The 23,608-nt window shown below is 40.1% G+C and overlaps 1 protein-coding gene across 1 annotated transcript; it reads right to left on the reverse strand.

Moving 5' to 3' along the window:
• Positions 1 to 17,915: 17,915 nt before the first annotated feature.
• LOC138191036 (uncharacterized) lies at positions 17,916 to 18,752 on the reverse strand. Its single transcript, XM_069136497.1, has one exon. The coding sequence runs from the start codon at positions 18,750 to 18,752 to the stop codon at positions 17,916 to 17,918; it is 837 nt and encodes a 278-aa protein (XP_068992598.1).
• Between the last annotated feature and the right edge of the window lie 4,856 nt (positions 18,753 to 23,608).

Raw genomic sequence — 23,608 nt, forward strand, 5'->3', positions numbered from 1 at the left:
GTCGGAACAGTGCATGAGAATACCTATTACAGCACTTGTCGCAATCGCAAAGATTTCGCTGAAAATGTCTTACTATTTCTGCAGTTTTGAAGCCACAAAGTTCTGGATCCAGGTTTGATTGGAATGACCCTTTCCTGACTGATCCGACACCCAAGAACTGAGAAAACGCAGCTAAATGAGCGTGAGATCAACCAGAGAGAAATGGCATACAAAATTCTCGGTTTTTCGGTTGTAACTTTTGATGTGTGAATAGGAGCGTATTGTTACTGCTCAACTGTGGCTAAATTTCGTGGGATTAGTGCATGGAGAAACGTATTCAAGCACTTGTCGTCGTCGCGAAAATTTTCCCAGAAATGCCTTACTATTTCTTCAGTTTCGGAACCGAGAAGTTTTGGTCTCAGATTCGAATCGAATGACCCTTTGCCAACTGATTGGACACCCAAAAACTCAGAAAACGCAGCGGAATGAGCGTGAGATCAACCGCAGAGAAATAACAGTCCCGGATATCCGGTTGTAACTCTTGACTGCGCCCAATCGATTCTCCGGATAAAATTACTCAGGAATAGTGCATGAGAAACCCCACTCCAGCACTTGTCGAAATCGCGAAGATTTTGCCAAAAATGTCCTACTATTTCTCTAGTTTTGGTGTCCAAAAGTTTAGGTCTGAGATTTGATCATGACGACCCTTTTCTGACTGATTCGACACCCAGTAACTCGGGAAACGCAGCCGAATAAGCGTTAGATCAACGGCAGACAAATAGCAATCAAAATTCTCCGATTTTTGGTTGTAATTTTTGATAAGTCAATAGCAGCGTATTGTGACTGCGCAAAATCGATTTCTCTGGCAAAATCACGTCAAAACAGAGCATGAGAAAACCTTCTCCAGCACTCGTCAAAATCGCGAAAATATTGGCAAAAACTCCTCACTGTTCTTCCAGTTGCGCGGCCGAAAAGTTTTTGCATTTAAATTGATCTCAATGACACTCTCCTGACCAATTGTGCACCAAGGAACTCAGAAAACGCAGCAAAAGTGCGTGAGATCAACATGAGAGACGTGGCGAACTAAGTTTTTCGTTTTTCGGTTGTAACTTTTGATGTGTTAATATCAGCGTGTTGTGACTGCTTTCGATTGATTTCTCTAGCAAAATTACGTCGAATAAGTGCATGAAAAACCCTTTCTCAGGACTTGTCGAAATCTCAAAAATATTGCCAAAAATTTCCTGACTGTTTTTCCAGTTTTGGAGCTGAAAAGTTTTGGTCTAAGATTCTATCCGTATGACCATCCACTGGGTAAGTGGACACCCAGAAACTCAGCAAACGCAGCGATATAAGCGTGGGATCAACCGGAGAGAAAGGACGATCAAAATTCTCCGTATTTCGCTTTTAACTTTTGATGCGTTAATTGCAGCAGATTGTGACTGCGCTCGATCGATTTCTTCGGCAAAATTACCTTGGAATAGTGCATGAGAAAACCAATTTCAGCACTTTTTAGAATCGCTGGGATTTTGCAAAAACGCCTGACTATTTCTCTAGTTCTATAGTCGTGAGAATTTGGTTCCAGATTAAATTTAAATGACCTTTTTCCGACTGATTGGACGCCCAGGAACTCAGAAAAAGCGGCAAAATGAGCGTGAGATCAACAGGAGAGAGATGGCAAACAAAATTCTCTATTTTTCGGTTGTTACTTTTAATGCGTCAATCGCAGCGTATTGTCACCGCGCACAATCGATTCCTCTGGCTAAATGACATCGGAATAGTGCATAAGAATACCTATTCCAGCACTTTTTGAAATCGCAAAGATTTTGCGAAAAACTCCTTACTTTTTCCTCAGTTTTGAAGCCGGAAAGTATTGGTCTCAGGTTTCATTTGATTGACATCTTCCTGACCAACGGACAGTCAGGAACTCAAAAAACGCAGCGGAATGAGCGCGAGATCGACTGAAGAGTAATGACGTTGTTACGCCCCGACGTACCGCCTTAGCGTACGTTTTTCAAAATTCCATTTCATCTTATTTCTTTAATTCCTTCGATGCACAGATATTATTTCATCAAAATCTCATATTCCTATAACGGCGAGTTTCACCCCTCCTGGCAAAAGTTACGTAGAGACCAACAATGATCCCTCGTATAAGGTTTAACTTACTTCTGTTCAACTGGTACCAGGAACGGAGATAAGGGACTGCTGAATTAGCATCAGTAGCGCTTAGTCTGGAAATATCCCTTCTCTCAAGTTGAAACTGTAATCAATAACTAGGATAAACCACTAGCTTTGGAACCACTAAATCAAAATAGATTACTTATTAGGATGTTTGAATGAATGTGTGAACATTGCATGTATACATCTATCGTTTATATCTTCAATGTGTCACCGACTAGATTGAGAATCGTCGGAACACCGTCGAAGAGCGAGAAGTAACGCTGACCATGTGGATTCGGGCGCTAGGAGGTCGCCCTCGCACCTCATTGGCTAGTTACCGTTGCAACTTATTACAACTGCAGCTCCTTGGACCCTCGGGCCCAAGAAGCCGCGTCTTTCGTCTGTCAAGTCGCGAGGTGCGTGGACGTCAACCCGTATTAGCCCTTCTTGAGCAATAGCAGCGTTCGGAAAATCTTAGTTGTGACCGGCCTCAAGTCTCGCGCTAATTCGTCAAATTCGAGCATTCAGTTATTCTGTTAGCTGCAGAAGACTCACTATCTTCTACGTTTCCATCTTTTCTGTGCTTCACTAAATCTCATCATTTCAAGAATAGACATTTTTATGCCATTCCATTTTCCATGATCAAATTGAGTTCGGCCCTGATTCAACCGAATCAGGTAATTTTAAGTGCTAATAATAATAATTACACTATCATTTTTAATAAATAATCGTTGGAATCATTTTTAACATACATCAAAATCAGAAAATTGACACTTTCAACTATAGCTTTCAAAAATAAGATATCATTCTGAATCTACAAAGACTAAGTGACCGACGTTCAACATCGTTCGATTGATCAACTCTTCCGAACTTGAGGTGAGGCCCTGGTCCAGAATTGTACTGACGCGGACCGACACGATTCGACGGCTCTCAATCTCGTCGACCGATTCACCCGAAGATAAGTCAATCCGAGTGTTAATCTTCGAAATTGAACAAATTCTTGTTTCACCTTTGTAATCAAAATTTAGTTAAGTAATATTCATTTAAAAGCAAGTCTAGAATTGGTGGCTAGCTTCACTACCCCCAATTAAATTATACTTATTGTTCCCAAGAATTAACCAACAAGACTTAACAATGGGATGTATAATTGATTTAAGATAATCTAAAAAGAGAGATACAATATCGAATAATCACGACCAGCTAGTTATAACCATCGTTCAGAGTAGGTGTTCCTGGTACCAAATAATAATATCCTTTAGAATAGAATAACACACGATTTGTATAAACTCGAATACTTTATAAATTGTTACTTTCGGCTCTTATGTCATTATCAGCATTGATTGTTACTAGACATTTCAATCACCAAATCGGAACAGAATATGCTTCATCTTTTACCGGTTAAAACATAATAAACCATTTATTTTGAACGACCTTTTTCCCATTCTCATTATTATAAAATTGCCTCAACAATTTGAACAAACCTCACAGACCTGTACAGAACTATAGCAACACGATCCTACAAATTACCGGCTTATCGAAAGGTAGGTCTTTTCTCAGTTTTAATATTTGTTCATTGTCATTACGTGGGAGCTTGATTATTCAATCAATCATTCACTACCACCGCTCAGTACACTCTCACCCCCACGTAACACAAGAATTGATGGCAGCGGTTGGATATTGTTGCTAAAAGTGAGATTTGTCTAAATAAGAATAAAAAAAAAATTAAAAAAAAAAATTCTAGTTTTTGTGTTGAAATTGAAAGACTGGTCTAACGCATGAAAAAACAAGGTATCTTTCTTTCTAGATAATAATTATATAATTAACGACAAATTGTGCATGAAACTCCGCGATTTATTACTTGTGTATTTCTATGTATATGTATGTCATAATATCCTTATATCGTATATTGCCGAATTTTCCACCGGTCATTTGTGTAATGACTGTGTTCTCAATATTCACCTTAAAGTTGGTCTGAATTATTTCGTGTGCATAAACAACCCGTTACGATTTTGAAATGCCTAGCGACACGGGAAATCAGAGTGCGGAACGAACCAATGTATCCGCCCCAGACGCGAGTAATGCGATGATGACGTCAATGGCGGAGTGCTTTGCGTTGCAGCATAGCACATTGAATATTTGATATTTTAACGGGAAAAACATTCGTTTGAAAGATTTCTTACAGGACGTGCAGAACGGTTTAGTGTATGTTCCGCCGAATTCGGAAAGCGCATACGTAAGGTGCGTTCTGGGAAAATTGCAAGGAGCAGCTCGCGATAGTACATATGGCGAGACGTTCAATACGGTCAACGAATCAACAAAACATCTGAAAAGTCGATTTGCAGCTGAAAAGACTTATCCGTATTATCAACAAAAGATCGCGAATATACGGATGAAACGTGATGAAGACGTGAGCGATCTCTACGATCGATTAAAAATCTTGGTCAGTGCAGCTCGCGTAGCTTTAGAAGACGAGTACGGAAAAACTGACGTCGACGTGGTAATGAAAGTACTACAAGTGAACGCGTTGGATGCTTATATTCGAGGACTGCCTGAAGCTATCGAAAGATATGTTGAAGGACGTGTAAAGACATTGGAAGAAGCGTTTAAGTTAGCGCGAAAAACAGAAAATCGTATGCGTCAGGGAATAATATCTTCCGGAGAAACACAGAGAGTACAAATTCCGCGACCGAACTCTCCAATAAACTATAACCAAAATAATGCGCCGCGATTGTACTCGAATTATGGCATCTCAGACGGAGCGGAGACACGCGCGAGGAGCCCGTCACCGAACGCGGCGATGTACAGACACCCGACGGCAAACGTCACCGATCGACGATCACCCGAACCGAGGGGTTATTACCCATACGGCATGCCCGCTCACTCCCAGTCTCAGTACCAGCAACCGCGTGGTTATCAATATCCGCCTTATTTTCCACAACACCCGTATTATTATCCGCCGATGACATATCCGTATTTACCACCTTATGGATATCCGCCCACAATAAATCCTGCATCGTTTCCACATAGATTGGGATCGCCGGGAGCAAATTTAAATACGGGCAGATCGAATTCGCCAAATTCAAACACCCGTTCATACGACCCGAATCAGCAGTCCCGCTTTAACCAAGCAAGGTTTGATAACTCAAACGTCAGAACACGGTCACCATCTCCGCGTAGAACGTCCGAAACAGCTGAATCTTCAAACTTGAACGCGACTCGTCGTCCGGACGCAACGGCGAGGTACGCGACACCCGAGCGTCAACCGACGGTCCGTTTCGCAGAACCGCCGGCCGGTGCATCGATACGTGCGGAACAGATCGAGAATCGCCACTGATCAGGATGACAGCTCCTGAATTAAAAGAACACTCAGCAATTTTTCTAATAGACACCGGCGCAGATATCAGTCTAATTGAAGCTAATGTTTTACATCCTGACGTTTTAATTAGTGTACACGAAATTTCTACGATAACGGGAATAACAACCGATAAAGTTAAAACTTTGGGAATAACAAATTTGACTTTACAAAACGAACCAAGTAAATTTCACGTCGTACGGTCAACCTTTTTGCTAAATTGCGACGGTATATTAGGTAAAGATTATTTGCGCGAGCGTAAGGCTGAGATCTCTTTTACACATAACACCTTGGTAACGAAAACTGACCCGATTAGACCGATACGATTTATCGGATACGAAGAACATTCCGATATCGAAACAAAACCGCAAAAACGATTCTCTAAAATTCGTGCGCGCACAAAGCAAGCCATTGGCATTGACGTAATCCGTTGTGGCACAAAAGAAGCATATTTGCCACGCGTAAAAACCATAGACGGCGTATACATTGGTGAGGCTGCAGTCTCGGTACAAGATGGCGTATGCCATGTTCTTGCGATTAATACCTGGGATAGAGATATTGGGATAGAAATTCCACCACAAGAAGTGATACCTTTTGAATATCACAACTTACCGGAGGAGCATGAATATCACGATTCAAGTTCAGAAGACTTAAATTTAGAACCTGTAGTGACTGATCGATTTACAGAAATTCAATGAAATTGCATTTAGATCGTTTAAATATAGAGGAATGCGACCACGTATTAGATATCATCGAGGAATTTCCAGAATTATTTCATTTACCTGGAGATAAATTAAAATCTACACCCGGCATTCAGCATCGTATACCAACCGAGGATGATATACCGATTAATACGCGACAATATCGGTTCCCTCCAATTCACAAAACCGAGATTGAAAACCAAATCAAAGTTAAAATTGACAACGGAATAGTTCCTTCAAATTCACCGTATAATTCACCCGTGTGGATTGTACCCAAAAAACCCGGTTCTGCGGGTAGAAAACGATGGCGCATGGTAATCGATTTTCGGAAATTGAATGAAAAGACAATTGGGGAAGCGTATCCATTACCTAACATTACAGACATTCTTGATCATCTCGGTGAAGCGCGATATTTTTTAACTTTCGATCTTGCCAGCGGTTTCCAACAAATTGAAATGGACCCCCAAGATAGAGCAAAAACCGCATTCACAACACCAAACGGTCATTACGAATATCTCAGAATGCCTGAAGGGCTTAAAAACGCGCCCGCTACATTTCAAAGATTAATGGATCAAACATTACGCGGACTACAAGGTGTCGAAGTTTTCGTTTATTTAGACGACATCGTAGTTTATGCAAAGAATTTAGAAGAACACGGTGAGAAAATCCGCCGGTCATTTAACAAATTAAAAGACGCTGGATTAACGTTACAACCAGACAAATGTGAATTTCTAAAAACAGAAGTGGCTTATTTGGGCCATATTATTGGCAGATCAGGAGTTAGACCGGACCCGAAGAAAATTAACGCGGTTCGACATTTTCCACAACCTGAAAATCCTAAGAACATTAGACAATTTTTGGGACTCGCCGGTTACTGCAGGCGTTTTATTAAAGATTTTGCGGGAAAGGATAGGCCTCTTACAGACTTATTAAAGAAGGAATCACCATTTATTTGGGGAAAAGATCAAAAGAAAAGTTTCAAAATATCACGGAAGTATCTATACCAATATCCTATCTTGCGGTACCCAAATTTCAAGAAGCAATTCACGTTAACTACCGACGCATCCGACTATGCAATCGGAGCCGTTTTGAGCCAGGAAGTGGACGATTATGACATGCCCGTCGGCTACCTGTCTCGTGCTCTGAGCTAAGCGGAACAAAATTATTTCACAACTGAGAAAGACTGTTTAGCAGCTCTATATGCCGCACTACGTTTTCGACCTCACCTTTATGGCCGGAAATTCAGACTGGTTAGTGATCATGAGCCATTACGCTGGATCGACTTGATTAAAGATCCCGGGCAGCGACTAATACGATGGAGGCTTAAGTTACGAGATTACGAGTATGAATTTAAACACAAAGCTGGACGACTGAACATTGACACAGATGCATTGTCGCGCAATCCAGTCCCTGTTACCGACGGCATTAACCAATCGTCGGAGTCGTCTGATAGTGGAAACGATAGTGACAATCTGATAATCAAATCTGTAGACTTATTTCCAAAATATTCAGACTATTTGAAAATAACTAGAACAGCTGATATTGAAAATCCAAACATTATTGAAGTACACGAAAGCGTTTTCGATAAACTTGACAATTATGCGCATACTGTTTCTGTAGATCTTGAAATGAGTTCCGGTATAGCAAGCGATTTTAGGAAAAAATATGGGGTACCGGAACACCTTCGCAGTCAAGCCGATATGCATTCAGTAGCTGAATTAGAACTACTAAATCAGAAAATTTATTATATTATGACAAAATTAAACTTTTGGGACAAACCAGAGTGTGAAGACATGTACCTCAGTCTGATCAATTTTCGGAAAATTTTAAAGGATGACTCAGTTAAAACAGTTAGAATACCTAGAATGGGATGTGGTCTAGATAAATTAGCATGGAATAAAGTAAGAACCATGTTGCGATTTATTTTTAAAGGAACGGGAATCAAAATTTTTGCTTGTACAAATTTAAAACTAATAGAAAATCAAAAACTCCAAACGATATTTGCTATTATGAACCCTTGGTCAAACTTGAAGGTCAGGACTAAACGCAACCAATGGAAGATATCACCCATTGATTCAAAAATTTCAAAATGACCTGCTCCAAAAATAAATCAACCATTAGCTAGATCAGACTCAGTCCCAACAAAAAAATCAGCTGACGAAACATTCCGTCCAAAAACAAAGACTACCATAGAGCCTGATGAGAACGCGATCTCAACAAGAACTCGATCGAGAGCTAGGACAACAACAGGAAGTAGGCAAGCTCTTTCTGAAGACTCATCCGACGATGAATCTTCCGAACCGCCGGCCTACCGGAGGCAAAGAAGCGTATTGCCGAATTTAGGTCTTGAACAACCCACTACATCCCAGGGAACACAACAACCTGAACAATCAGACATACAGACTGACGCACGAACCGACGACGACAATGAATCTGATTCTGAGCCTGAAAATATAACTGTGAAATTAAAATCACCGCGTGACAGAGATAGCGATTCGGATGATGATGTATTTTTGCAAGCACAAGCGAGTCATAAAGCTAAATAATCTATAGATCCTAAAGAACAAAGGAAATCATTTCACTTTTTAATAAATCTTTGCGCAAAAGAAGTAATCTGAATCCGAAGGAGTTGCAAGATTCATTTGAAAGCTTTGACAAGACCTTGCACGAAAGGAGTCTTCTAGACGACTCCAGTAACTCGAATGCAGATGAAATGGAGATACCAGGCCATATATCAGAGGGTGAAGGATTAGACGAAACCATTCGTGAGGTACTCGACGAAAATGATGAAACTGATGACGATGAACCAAATAATAAAATTGAAAGATTTTTAGAAAAAGTTGAGAGAAATCAAGGAAATGATAGCGAGGCTGGACAGACTAGTACCAATCAAACTAATTTGAATGAGTCAGTAGTTAGTCGACCTTTGCAGAAATCGGCATTACCAACACCTATAGTCGCAACCAGGCCAATAGCACTCTCAACCCCGTATCCTTCGAATATGATACCTGAGTTGAATGAGGTGGGGGACGTTTCAGTAAAAAGCAAGGTCTGCAAAACGCCAAGGCGTCTACAGCCGCAACTAGAAGTCCGAGATTTACCAAACCGAATTGAAATCATGGAAGGTATATTACCAGATTTAGATACAGTATTGCCATTAGAAATTCTAAAAACGGGTTACCATTCACGGAATAGAATTTCATTCAGTCGGGAAAATTTGACATACAGAAAAGACAATTATGTTCATTTCATATCAATAGATTCAGAATTTTCTATACCAGTGGGCAGATTATATAAACGATTCGGAATTAATAAGTGCAGACGATCATCGTGATGCAAAACCAAAATTAGGCCAAGTCATTATTACAAAAACGGGAAAATATAGCATATTTAGCCTCGTAGTTAAACGAAAACACTTTCACAAAATTGAATTACATAACGTCAAGGTAGCCTTGGGAAATTTGAAAACGACTTTATTAGATTTGAAAATAAAAACATTTAGAATTTCAAAATTAGGGGATATGACTGACGAACTATCAATAGATATCTCGAATTTATTAATAGATATTTTTGAGGATGAAGACATAGACATTACCATCTGTTCAGGTATAACCGAGATACCACCATCAGAAATACGACTGGACATAATTTCGGAAATGAATAGTGGACTAATGGGAGGACACAAAGGCGTGACCAAAACATATCGAAGAATCCGCGAAAGATTTTATTGGCCACGAATGGGAGAGGATATCAGTAATTTCATTCGAAGATGCGAAAGCTGTCAAGAACAAAAGCTAGTTCGCGTAAAGACTAGAGAGCCAATGCTAATAACGGACACTCCGGCTGAGCCGTTTGAGAAAATTTCGCTAGACACAGGAGGTCCACTTCCGCAGACCCCTAGTGGCGATAAACATATCTCAATCTCGTCAACCGATTCACCTAAAGATAAGTCAATCCGAGCGTTAATCTTCGTAATTGAACGAATTCTTGTTTCACCTTTATAATCAAAATTTAGATTAGTAATATTCATTTAAAAGCAAGTCTAGAATTGGTGGCTAGCTTCACTACCCCCAATTAAATCATACTTATTGTTCCCAAGAATTTACCAACAAGACTTAACAATAGGATGTATAATTGATTTAAGATAATCTAAAAAGAGAGATACAATACCGAATAATCACGACCAGCTAGTTATAACCATCGTTCAGAGTAGATGTTCCTGGTATCAAATAATAATATCCTCTAGAATAGAATAACACACGATTTGTATAAACTCGAACACTTTATAAATTGTTACTTTCGGCTCTTATGTCATTATCAGCATTGATTGTTACCAGACATTTCAATCACCAAATCGGAACAGAATATGATTCATCTTTTACCGGTTGAATCATAATAAACCATTTATTTTGAACGACCTTTTTTCCATTTTCATCATTATAAAATTGCCTTAACAATTTGAACAAACCTCACAGACCTGTACAGGACTATAGCAACACGATCCTACAAATTACCGGCTTATCGAAAGGTAGGTCTTTTCTTAGTTTTAATATTTATTCGTTGTCGTTACGTGAGAGCTTGATTATACGATCAATCATTACCTACCACCGCTTAGTACACACTCTTACCCCCTTGTAACATACTCTTTTGACGTAATTTTGCCAGAGGAATCGATTGCGTGCAGTCACAATACTCTGCAATTCACGCATCAGAAGTTACAACTGAAAATCCGGGAATGTTGATCGCCATTTGTCTGCAGTCAATCTCACGCTGATTTCGCTGCGTTTTCTGAGTTCCTGAGAGTCCAATTACCCAGGAAAGGGTCATCTCAATCAAACCCGTAACCAGAACTTCTTGTCTTCCAAACTGGAGGAATAGCGAGACATTTTTGGCGAAATCGATGTGATTGCGACAAGTGCTGTGATGAGTATTCGCATGAACTATTCCGACGGAATTTTGCCAGGGAAATCGATTGAGCGCAGTTACAATACGCTGCCATTACCTTATCAAAAGTTACAACCGGAAATCGAAGAGATTTGATTGCCATCCCTCTGCGGTTGATCTAACGCTTATTCGGCTGCGTTCACCGAGTTACTGTGTGTCCAATCAGTCAAAAAAGGGTCATTTTGATCAGACCTGGAACAAGAACTTTTTGACTCCAAAACTGGAGAAATAGTAAGACATTTTTGGCGAAAGCTTCGCGATTTCGACAAGTGCTGTGATAGGTATTCTCATGCACTGTTCCGATGTAATTTTGCCGGAGAAATCAATTTTGCGCGGTCACAATACGCTGCTATTAACTCATCAGAAGTTACAACCGAAAATCGTAGAATTTTGATTGTCAACCCTCTGCGGTTGATCTAACGCTCATTCGGCTGCGTTCCCCAAGTTACTGGGTGTCTCATCAGTCAGAAAAGGGTCATTTCAATCGAATCTAAAACCAAAAGGTCTGGTCTTGAAGACTACAAAGACAGTAAGAAATTTTTGGCGAAATCTCGCTGATTCCGACAAGTGCCTGAATAGGTTTTCTTATGTACTATTTCGACGTGATTCTGCCGAAGAAATCGATTCTGCGCAGTCACAATGCGCTGCGATCAACGCATCGAGAGTTATAACCGGAAATCCGGCAATTTTGATTGCCATTTCTCTGCCGTTGATCTCACGCTCATTCCGCTGCGTTTTCTGAGTTCCTGGGTGTCCAATCAGTCAGCAGAGGGTCATTGGATTCAAATCTGAGATCAAAACTTTTCGGTTTCTAAACCAAAGAAATAGTAAGGCATTTCTGGAAAAATTTTCGCGATGACCACAAGTGCTTGGATGGGTTTCTCTATGAACTAAACCCACGAAATTAAGCCAGAGAAATCAGTGTTACACAGTCAAAATATGCTGCCATTTGCACATCAAAAGTTACAACCAAAAAACAGAGAATTTTGTATGCCATTTCTCTCCGGTGGATCTCACGCTAATTCCGTTGCGCTTTTTATGTTTCTGGTTTTCCAATCAGTCAGAAGAGGGTCATTTTAATCAAACCTGGAACCTGAACGTTTTGGCTTTCAGACTGCAGAAATAGTCAGACATTCTTGAGAAATCTTTGCGATTGCGACGATTGCTGTAATAGGTATTCTCATGCACTGTTTCGACGTAATCCAGCAGAAGAAATCGTTTTTGCGCAGCTTCAATACGCCGCTATCAACTTATCAAGAGTTACAACCAAAAATCGTAGAATTGTAATTGCCATTCCTCCACGGTTGATCTAACGCTCATTTGGCTGCGTTTTCCGAGTTACTGGGTGGTCAATCAGTCAGAAAAAGATCATTTCCTTCTAATCTCTGACCAAAACTTTCCGGCACTAAGACTGGAGAAATAGTAAGACATTTTTGGCGTGATGAATAAGAATTCTCGACCTCGTATATAATCTATTATAGAATCTTGGTGATCGGTCAATTAAGTAAACGTATTTTTAGTTAACGTTTCGACCCGGATATGGGCCCTCCTCAGAACGATTTATTTATTTAACTGTCAAGAACAACAAAAAATTTTTTTTCTTAACTACGACAATACAAATATCCTTTGTGAAGAACACAATTATTATAAAAGACTATTACTAGAAATGTGCAACATTGTAGGTCACACCAATTCTGTTAATCTTAGACAAGATGTTGAACATTTAAGTAATATTTACAAACCTCTAATCTCCGCCCACACAACAAATATTGCTTAACCTCAACTAGATACAAAAAAATTTTTGTCCCCATAACACAGTTTTTCTAGAAAAATTTTTTTTCACAAAATATTGTTTGGTTTTCTGTATAATTGTTTATATTCAGTTCACCTTCACTCTGGATCATATTGGTTTCTCCCATCAATTGTTATTCACCTGTTGACCCAATCGGTTCAACCAGCAATAATTTTTGGTTAGACATGTGGAACATAGTCATAAAGAGCCTACTTCCACTTCTCGGACACTTGCAAATCAATTTTACTGCTAAAAAGACTTTCTTTAAAAACCTTTTAACATAATGACATACTGACTGTAAAGAAACATAGTTCTTTTATCTTTTTAATTAATGACTTCCAACTATTAACTCCTACATGTAAAATTACTAAAAGATTGACATTGACTACCGTCACTCAAAGAACATTGTCTCCACTAATTGTAAATTGTGAATTCGACTACATCTTAGTCCACTTACTTATTAAAAAAAAGGTAAATAACACTTAAAGCCATTCTTTTTTCAATTAATTAAAATGTTCTTACTAACCAATAATATGTAATAGCCCTAAGAGTATTACATCTACAATATTTAAGTCTGATTGTACTTCTAGTATTATTATTTGAAAAAAAAAAAAATTTTTGTTGTTCTTGACAGTTAAATAAATGAATCGTTCTGAGGAGGGCCCATATCCGGGTCAAAACGTTAACTAAAAATACGTTCACTTAATTGACCGATCACCTAGATTCTATAATAGATTTTTGGCGTGATCTTTGCGATTTCGACGAGTGTTGGAATAGGTTTTCCTATGCACTGTCCCGACGTAATTGTGCGAAGAAATCGATTTTCCGCAGTCACAATACGCTGCTATTGACTTATCAAAAGTAACAACCGAAAATCGGAGCATTTAGATTGCTATTTCTCCGCAGTTGATCTGACGCTCATTCGGTTGGGTTTTTCGAGTTACTGGGTGGCCAATCAGGCACCGAAGGGCCCTAATAATCATATCTTAGACCAAAACTTTTCCGCACGAAAACTGGGAAAATAGTAAGACATTTTTAGCAGAATCTTTGCGATTTTGACGAGTGCTGGAATAGGTTTTCCGATGCACTGTTTCGACGTAATTGTGCGAAGAAATCGATTTTGCGCGGTCACAATACGCTGCCATTGACTCATCAAAAGTTACAACCGAGAATCGGAGAATTTTGATTGCCATTCCTCTGCGATTGGTCTAACGCTCATTCGGCTGCATTTTTCGAGTTACTGTGTGTTCAATTAGTCAGAAAAGTATCATTTCAACCAAATCTCAGACCAAAACTTTACGGCACCAAAACTGTAGAAATAGTGAGACATTTTTGACTGAATCTTCGATATTTCGACAAGTGTTGAATGAAGTTTTTGAATGCACTGTTCCAACGTAATTTTGCCAGAGAAATCGATTTTGAACAGTCACAATACGCTGCCATTGACTCATCAAAAGTTACAACCGAAAAATGGAGAATTTTGTATGCCATTTCTCTCCGGTTGATCTCACGCTAATTCCGTTGCGTTTTATAAGTTTCTGGGTGTTCAATTAGGCAGTAGAGGGTCATTTCAATCAAATCTGGAACCTGAACTTTTTGGCTTCAAGACTGCAGAAATAGTAAGACATTTTTGCGAAATCTTTGCGACTGCGACAACCGCTGTAAAAGGTATTCTCATGCACTGTTCCGACGTAATTCAGCCAAAGAAATCGTTTTTGCGCAGTCACAATACGCCGCTATCATCTTATCAAAAGTTACAACTAAAAATCGTAGAATTGTGATTGCCATTCCTCCGCGGTTAATCTAACGCTCATTTGGCTGCGTTTTCCGAGTTACTGGGTGGCCAATCAGCCAGATGAGGGTCATTTTAATCAAATCTCTGACCTAAACTTTTTGGCACCAGAAGTGGAGAAATAGTCCGACATTTGTGGCGAAATCTTCGCAGTATCGATAAGTGTTAAAAAAGGTTTTTCCATGCACTGTACCGACGTAATTTTGTCAGGAGAATCGATTGTGCGCAGTCTAATACGTAGCTATTGACGCATCAAGGGTGACAACCGGAAATCCGGGAATTCTGATCGCCATTTTCCTGCGGTTGATCTCACGCTCATTCCGCTGCGTTTTCTGAGTTCCTGAGTGTCCTATCAGTCAGGACAGATACATTTGAATTAAACCTGGAACCAGAACTCTCTGGCTCCAAAACTGGAGAATTAGTGAGACATTTTTGGCGAAATCTGCGATTGCGACAAGTGTTGTATAGGGTATTCTCATGCACTGTTTCGACGAAATTACGCCAGAGAAATCGAGTTTGCGCAGTTACAATACGCTGCCATCGACTCATCAAAAGTTACAACCAAAAATCGGAGAATTTTGTATGCTTTTTCTCTGCGGTCGATCTAACGCTTATTCGGCTGCGTTTCCCGAGTTACTGGGTGTCCAATCGGTCAGAAACAGGTCATCATAATCGAATATTAGATCTGAACTTTTCGGCACCAAAACTGGAGAAATAGTAAGACAATTTTGGCGGCATCTTTGCGATTTCAACAAGTGCTGGAGTAGGTAATCGCATGCACTTTCTCCCAGTAATTTCGTCCGGAGAATCGATTGGGCGCAGTCACAATACGCTGCGATCAACTCATCAAAAGTTACAACTGGAAATCCGCGAATTTTGATTGCCATTCCTCTGCGGTTGATCCCACGCACATTCCGCTGCGTTTTCTGAATTGCTGGGTGTCCGATCGGTCAGAATAGGGTCTTTTCAATTCAATCCGAAACACAAACTTCTCGGCTTTAAAACTGGAGGAATAGCGAGATATTTTTGGCAAAATCTTTGCGATTTCGATAAGTGCTGGAATAGGTTTCCTCATGCACTATTTCGACGTCATCAGTAGATAGGATACGACAGTTCTCACCCAAAACATGACGTAACCATGACGTAACCAGTATACGCGCTCGATTTGCTGTGTGACGAGCAGTCATTTGATTGCGGCCATTTCGATTTTTTCCTAGCCGGATGAGCAGCCATTTTGATTTTTGCTTAGCCGGATGAGCAGACATTTTGATTTTTGCTTAGTCGGGCGAGCGGCCATTTCGATTTTTATCGTCAGAATGTTTGATAATGTGATTCATTTCTTGGCTGGATAAGCGGACATTCTGATTTTTTTACCGTCACCCCTAAACTTTCACGTCAATAGTTTGCCCCCGGGCGAAAAATAGTTTTTTCCACATACTTCAAATACATTCTTTTGTTTAAATCGACCGGATGGCGACACCGCAATTAGATAAGCTGGTAATGTTGATGATGATTCGTAAACTTTCGCTTTCAAGAACTTATTAGGGGGGAGAGTGTGGTTAGTTGGTATATAAATCGCGAGCTCATTCAGCACGTTATATTGTTTTCAACGTTTTCCCATTGTGAACTTCAGTATCCATAGTACGTCAAATTTATAAAATCTACATCGAACTTGATGGATTCAAATAAAATCAACCTCGTCTGTCGCCTGGATACGCTACCCACCAAGAGAATGTCTGATTTGGAGGTTGGGGAGGAGTACAGCGTGACGGGGGTAAGAAGCGTAAATACCAAGTACGGCACGAGTATTCTTCTCGCGCTAAATTAACAATTCAAAATATTTTTACCCCCACGAATTGTCAGCCTCATGGAAAATGATGTGGTGCAATTCAACGCAACGCAGAAGACGATAATCTAGGGCATTCTACGAATGAAATATCAAGGAGGCGAATACAACAAATTTGAATTTTTGTGTGACAGATGAGCAATTTGAGCGTAACAAACAGCACTGTTCCAACTTGCAATATGGAGATGATCATGGACATTCAAAGTTTCGTTGGCCCCAACGATAAATTTATACCCAAGGAACTTTGTATCATAAACATAAACTCATCGGGTTTGAGCCGCATTCTCTTCAAACTGCCGTACGCTTGGGCGGATCTATCAGCTGAACACAAAGCTACTAACGCTTGGCTAACACGCAATTTTCACGGAATACCCTGGAATGCGGGAATCGAACCTTATGCAGAGGTGCAGAAAATTGTAAAAAAAGGCTGTTAAATATGCATGCTATGTACATGTCAAAGGTGAGGAGAAGAAACAGTGGCTGACGAAGATCCTTGGTGGGACAAAAGTGATAAACATGGAAGATCTACACATTTCACCACCATCACTGGAAAAACTAAAACATATGGAAGAGGCGGGTTGGTGCTGTGATTATCATGGAAACGCTTCAACGGGATACAACTGCGCCTTCGAAAACGTTCAGCGTTTGAAGAAGTGGTATGTCAAGGAGTGCACGGGGTCTCCCACGAAAACGTTCTGTCTTTCCAAAAACAGAAAAAACATTGATAGAATTTATTGTGGTTATATATATTCCGAATTACAGTTGAATCTAATTTTAAGTAATATAATTTATTCAAATAAATGTAATATATACATGTATATATATATATCTGTTGAAGAAACAAAAATACTTATTAATCACAGTTTATTGATGGCATAATTAGCATTATTTCATAGCTTTGTCATACGGTACACCATAACCCTGAAGTTAAATCCCCAAATAGTTTAAATAAAGGAATATTCCATCAATAGGTGGAAATTTTCTATTGTTTTATTCATCATGTGGGTGGGTGGGTGGGTGAACTTTTCAAATAATAGCCGCTGAATGCTTTGAATAGATGTTTTTTATTTATCAACAATTACATTCCGTTTTCAGTTTATACATAATAATGGTGATAGATTATCATATTTTGAATTGCGCAAATAACTTTACACATATTTCCATTATTCACGCAATAATAGTAATAATTAAACATACCATCTCAAAATTGACTTATACCAATTTTTTCACAGTACCACTAATCGGATTATATTCAACAATGCGATCATGCAAGATCATGCAGTAGGCAGAGTGTGTGGGGGGGAACGCAATGCTAGAGTCAAATTCCAATCGAATGTCGACAGGTCCAGTTTTCAATGTTTCGTTCTGCTTGGAGCAATCGATGGTGATAAGGGGGAACGGTTTTTAAATTCGCGCTTCGATAGCAAAGGCTCAGCTTCTTTGTTGTAGTAGGTCATTTGAAACCGAACATACATGTCATAGAGAATGGCGTATTGATTATTGGATATATCAAGATTCATATTTCCGTAGGGATAGCACTGCGAGTTGAGGAAGAGTTTTACATCTCTGATCCGACAATGATCGAATACGCCAGAATTTTTCAGCGGCTCGTTTCTCCTTGCAGTTTGAAATCCTAGAACGACATATCTCGGCTTCTCAAGCTGCGTCGATGTCTTGACTGACCATATATTCCGCGTTGTTGACGGGAGCATCGGATACAGGTACGTTTCCCAAGAACGAAAACTCATGGATATAGCCGGATCCTTGGCGATGTAGTTGAGTAGCTGGATTTTCGGTTTATCAGCCAGTTTGATGTATGGCAACAACCACTCGATTTTATTTAGGGTGATTTTAAAGTTTTCCGTGATCAAGTTCTGAATCACGGCATTCAAACCAGTGTTGGAATGTGTGAGAATAAACTCATGTTTAGCATTTACAACGACTCGACAATAATCCTCGGCGAAGCCTAGCACATAATTTAACGGTAAAACAACATCGAAATTTGCAGCGGCATTGGTTAGTTCGTTATCCCCGCTCAACCACCCGGTATTTTCCAAACCATATTGCTGGCCTGGACACAAGAATACGTAACCCTTCATAGTGCTGGTGATGCCAACATTTTTATTCCGATCAATCTCTACACCGTTCAACTCATAGCGAACTTCCTCAAACAAATGGCAAAAGGCCATATTGATCAATTTCGTAACCGTCACCGCAGCCACGCTATCATCCTTTGTGATTTTTCCATGAATGTGAGTAGTATAGCAACGCGGGTTCTGAGTACTAACACCTTCTTTACTGACCGAGCCGCTTCGCGCACTCCAGACGCAAACCCTTGAAGGTTACCCCCACTCTCGTCAGATAAAGCGTGCTCTGACGTACCGACTTGAGATCAAAAACGTGTCACGTTACCGACAGTTGTATCGGTCGACGGTAAAAATCGCACTGCTTTGCCGGCAATTCTTATCGGTAGAAGGTCGAAATGATGCTGTTTCACCGACAATCTTACCGACCGAAGGTCAAAGTCTGTAGTGCTCGCCTGCCAACGGTAGAGGGCGCAGCGGGGGCGAGAGCTTTTTTCCCGCATTCTTTTCCCACGATAGGACTGCTGATGTGTAACATTAACCACTCCGAATTCCTTTCACACGGTAGGACTGCTGATGTGTAACATCAACCACCCCCACGTTTTTTTCCCACGTCATCAACCACGTGACATTCCAAAATCAATAGTTCCGAGAATTGTTTTTGGAACGAAGTTCCTTATCGCTCGTTCACCGTAGGGGCTAGGCGGAAAAAAACGACACCAAAAAACCGACACTTTTTGGCTATAGTGCTCGTTTGCTATAGTGCGCGCGATCTCCCTCTCTCTCTCTCTCTCTATTCCAGCGTGTGCGCGCGCTCTCTCTCTCTGTCTCAGCGCTTGGGGTGGGAGACGGCAGCAGCGGTCTCTCTCACTCACAGCGCACGACTATACTTCGCCCCTCTTTCTCTCTCCTACAGCGTACAACTATACTTTGGGCCGCAGCGCGCTCTCTCACAGCGTACGTCTATACTTTGCCTCTCTTTCTTTTTATATCTTTCAAAAACACATTCGTACGATTTTATTACCATTCTTTCATATATTTGATTTTTCATTTAATTATTCTTCAATTAAACGTTCTTAATTTATTCAATGAGCAGTAATATAGCGTAAGGAACTTCGTTCGTACCGGCTGTCCCATGACAGCTCTCATGTTTTTTATCCACTAGGATATCGCCGATGTGTGACATCAACCACCTTACATTCCTTTCCCACGTTATCAACCACGCGACATTCCAAAATTAATGGTTCTGAGAATTGTTTTTCACTTATTCGGATATCGGTTTGATATCAAACACGTGACATTTTTTTTGGCTTGTAACTGCTATGTGAACTCAACGATGAATTTTGAACGGGTTCAGTCAAGACCAGAGTGCAAGGTCGACCGATAGCCGCGGTACATTCAGAGCCATGAATCTGCGGTGTTGGGTTACTATCGCTCTGGGAATGCTAAAAGGTGCGCGCGCATACATAAACATACGTACAGCTGCCCTATAAAAAGGACGCTCATCAGTGCAATCGATCATTAAGTCACAACTTGTCAAGTATACGTGAGGAAAAAGCTCAAAATGGAATTCGCGAAGTGTTTAAGATTGATCGATATTATGGAATCGGCGTACAAGATCGTGGACAAATCATTATCAACAGCAGAGATTCAGAAATTAATGAAATTTGAAAGTCAAAATATTCGGCTTCTGAACAAAATTTTGCGAAAGGCTTCATCGATTGGAGAAAAAATAAGAATTATCTCAACGATCGGACTCTTGAAAGCACTCGCGAAAAAATTCAAACGTCCTCAGAAAATGGGCGGAGGTACGCGGAAAGTAAGAAGAAGCGATCGAGTTTACTTGGAAGATTGGGAATCAGCTTTCAAGGGGAGATTTCGAACTGGATCCATCGTCAATTTGAAGCATAAAGATGTGGAGAGATTTCTAGAAGACGCAAAGGTACTAGCTATGACGAGACTAAAAAACGCTCTGAAAAAAGACAGTAGCTTGAAAGCCAACGTTATCCTGGCTTGTAAATTTGAAGTTATAAAAGATGATCGCACGGTGAAAGAGATCAAAGTTTTTAATACGAGAAATGAAATCATCCTCCAGACAACGGATATCAACGAATGGTTCATCGAAAACGCGACGGAGCGTTTGTTGAAAAAGGTAAAAGATTTCCAGGAAAAGGATTCAGGCTGGTCGCTGACTGAAATAATCAATTTGACTGTGAATATCAACAAGTACGTGCCACTAAGAGGCGGTTTGTTCACGTACACCCCGTTACCTAAGCATATCAGTGATATCAAGGCTGTGGTAAACATCAGAAACAACGACTCTTACTGCTTTGTTTGGTCGGTCACCGCAGCTCTGTTCCCAGCCGACAACAACCATCCTAACGCGATCAGCTCGTACCCACATTTCAGCTTAGTGCTACGGTATGATGGTATTAAGTTTCCTTTGTCTCTAGACAAAAACACCATTTCAAAATCTGAGAAGCTTAACGGCCTTTCGATTAACGTTTATGGTATAGACCAAGGTGATCGGAAAAAAAGTGAAATAGTACCAATTCACCTGAGTCAGAATGAGTCTAATAAACCTGTAATTCTTCTTTAAGCGATAGAAACTGAAATCACTGACGATGACGATGATGATGTTGATATGGAAAATTATGAAAAAAATAGAATCTTTCATTTCACTTTTATTCGAAATCTGTCTCGATTAACAAGATCTCAAATTTCTGAGCATAAGTGTCGTACTTGGTTGTGCGATAGATGTTTGACTTGCTTTCAATCTGAAAGATGTTTAACAAAGCACAATGTGGATTGCATAAATTTAAACAAAACCAAAGTTATTCTACCTACAGAGGAGGAAAAGATACTGGAATTCAAAAATTTCAAGCACAAAGAAACCGTTCTAATCTGCATTGACGCGGATCTCGAATGTTTACTGGAACTTACGCTCAAAAAGATGGGTACAAGAACAATTTATCAGAAGCATCTTCCGTTTAGTATAGCTTACTATCTACATTGTGCGTTTGACGATTCGCTTTCAAAATTCAAAATCAATCGTGGAGAGACTTGCATTCAATGGTTCGTGAATGAGTTAGCGGAATTGGCACATTCGTTAGAAGTTTATTTCAAAACTGTTGTACCGATGAAACCGCTCAATTCCAATCAAATCAACGAATTTCATTCAACAACAGTGTGAAATATTTGTGAAAAACCATTTACACTCACAGACGTGAAACATCGTGATCACTGCCATTTCACGGGAAAGTACCGTGGTGCTGCTCACCGCAGCTGTAATCCAAATTACCAAAATTCGCGGCTATCCCAGTGATATTCCACAGTCTGTCAGGTTACGACTCACATTTTCTGATCAAAGCACTGGCTACATCGTTCGAGGGCACAATTGAGCTTCTACCCGTGAACAAAGTAAACTACATTTCTTTCACAAAATATGTCGAGGGGACAGATATAAAGTTTAGATTCGTAGATTCGTACCGTTTCATGCCCAGTAGTCTTGAGAAATTAGCAACGTATCTCGGTGATGATCAAAAGTTAATCACACGAAAATTTTATCGTAGCTCAGATAAATTTCAGTTATTCACCAGAAAAGGAGTGTTCCCGTACGGATATATAGACAGTTGGGAAAAGCTCGAGGACAGACGGCTACCGTCCGAACAACAATTTCACTCAAAATTAAGTGATCCGGATATATCAGACGACGACTATGCACATGCATGTAAAGTTTGGCAAACTTTTAACGTTCAAACTTTGGAAGAGTATTCGGACTTGTATTTACAGACGGACGTGTTTTTACTAGCCGACGTTTTTCAAAACTTTCGACAGAGCTGTTGGACAATGTACAACCTGGACCCGTTACATTATTACACCGCGCCCGGTCTGTCGTTTGATGCGATGTTAAAGTGTACCGACGTCGAGCTCAAGCTTCTCACCGACATGGATATGGTTATGTTCATCGAAAAACGTATTCGTGGTGGTGTGTCACAGTGCTCGAACAGATACGCAAAGGCTTACAACATGTACATGGAAGAGGAATTCGATCCTGAGGTCGAAGAATCTTATCTCATGTACTTTGATGTTAATAATTTGTACGGTGCTGCTATGAGCTTTGCTCTGCCATACAATTCTTTCGAATGGTTATCAGACTTCGGACAATGCGACGTTCTCACCATCTCGGACGATGCGGAGTTGGGTTACATACTGGAGGTGGATTGGGAATATCCTGAGGAACTGCATGAAATTGATAAGGATTGACGACTGTGTCCGGAGCACTATATACCTCCGATCTCGAATAGTAAGTAACCGAAATTGACGACCACGGTACTTTCCAAGAAAAACTACGTTGTTCACTATAGCGTTTTGAAACAATGCTTACAATTAGGCTTAAAATTACTCTAAATCAACAAAATTCTCAAATTCAGACAAACTCCGGGGCTCAAAAAATACATAGATTTAAATACCGATTTGCGCAAAAAAACTCACAACGAATTCAAGAAAAATTTTTACAAACTGATGAACAACGCAGTTTTTGGCAAAACAATGGAAAATGTTAGATAGTATAGAGATGTCAGGCTGATCAAAAAATGGGATGAAGGATACGGTGCTGGAGCTACTATAGCCAAACCCAATTTTCACAGCTGCACCGTTTTCGACAAAGATATAATTATCGTCGAAATGAGTGAGACGAAAGTCAAGTTGAATAAACCATTGTATGCAGGTTTCTCCATCATGGATCTGGCTAAAACATATATCTACGATTTTCATTATAATTATATTAAGCAGAAATTCGGCAACCGAGCAAAATTAATGCTTACGGATACCGACAGTTTAATTTACAATTTTACCGTCCACGACATATTCGAACATATGAAGGAGGACTTGCACAAATTCGACACGTCTGATTATCCGCTTGACAACGTTTATGGAATGCTTCTAGCGAACAAAAAAGT

This window comes from Neodiprion pinetum, chromosome 5 (genome assembly GCF_021155775.2).
Source record: "Neodiprion pinetum isolate iyNeoPine1 chromosome 5, iyNeoPine1.2, whole genome shotgun sequence".
Classification (NCBI taxonomy): Eukaryota; Metazoa; Arthropoda; class Insecta; order Hymenoptera; family Diprionidae; genus Neodiprion; species Neodiprion pinetum.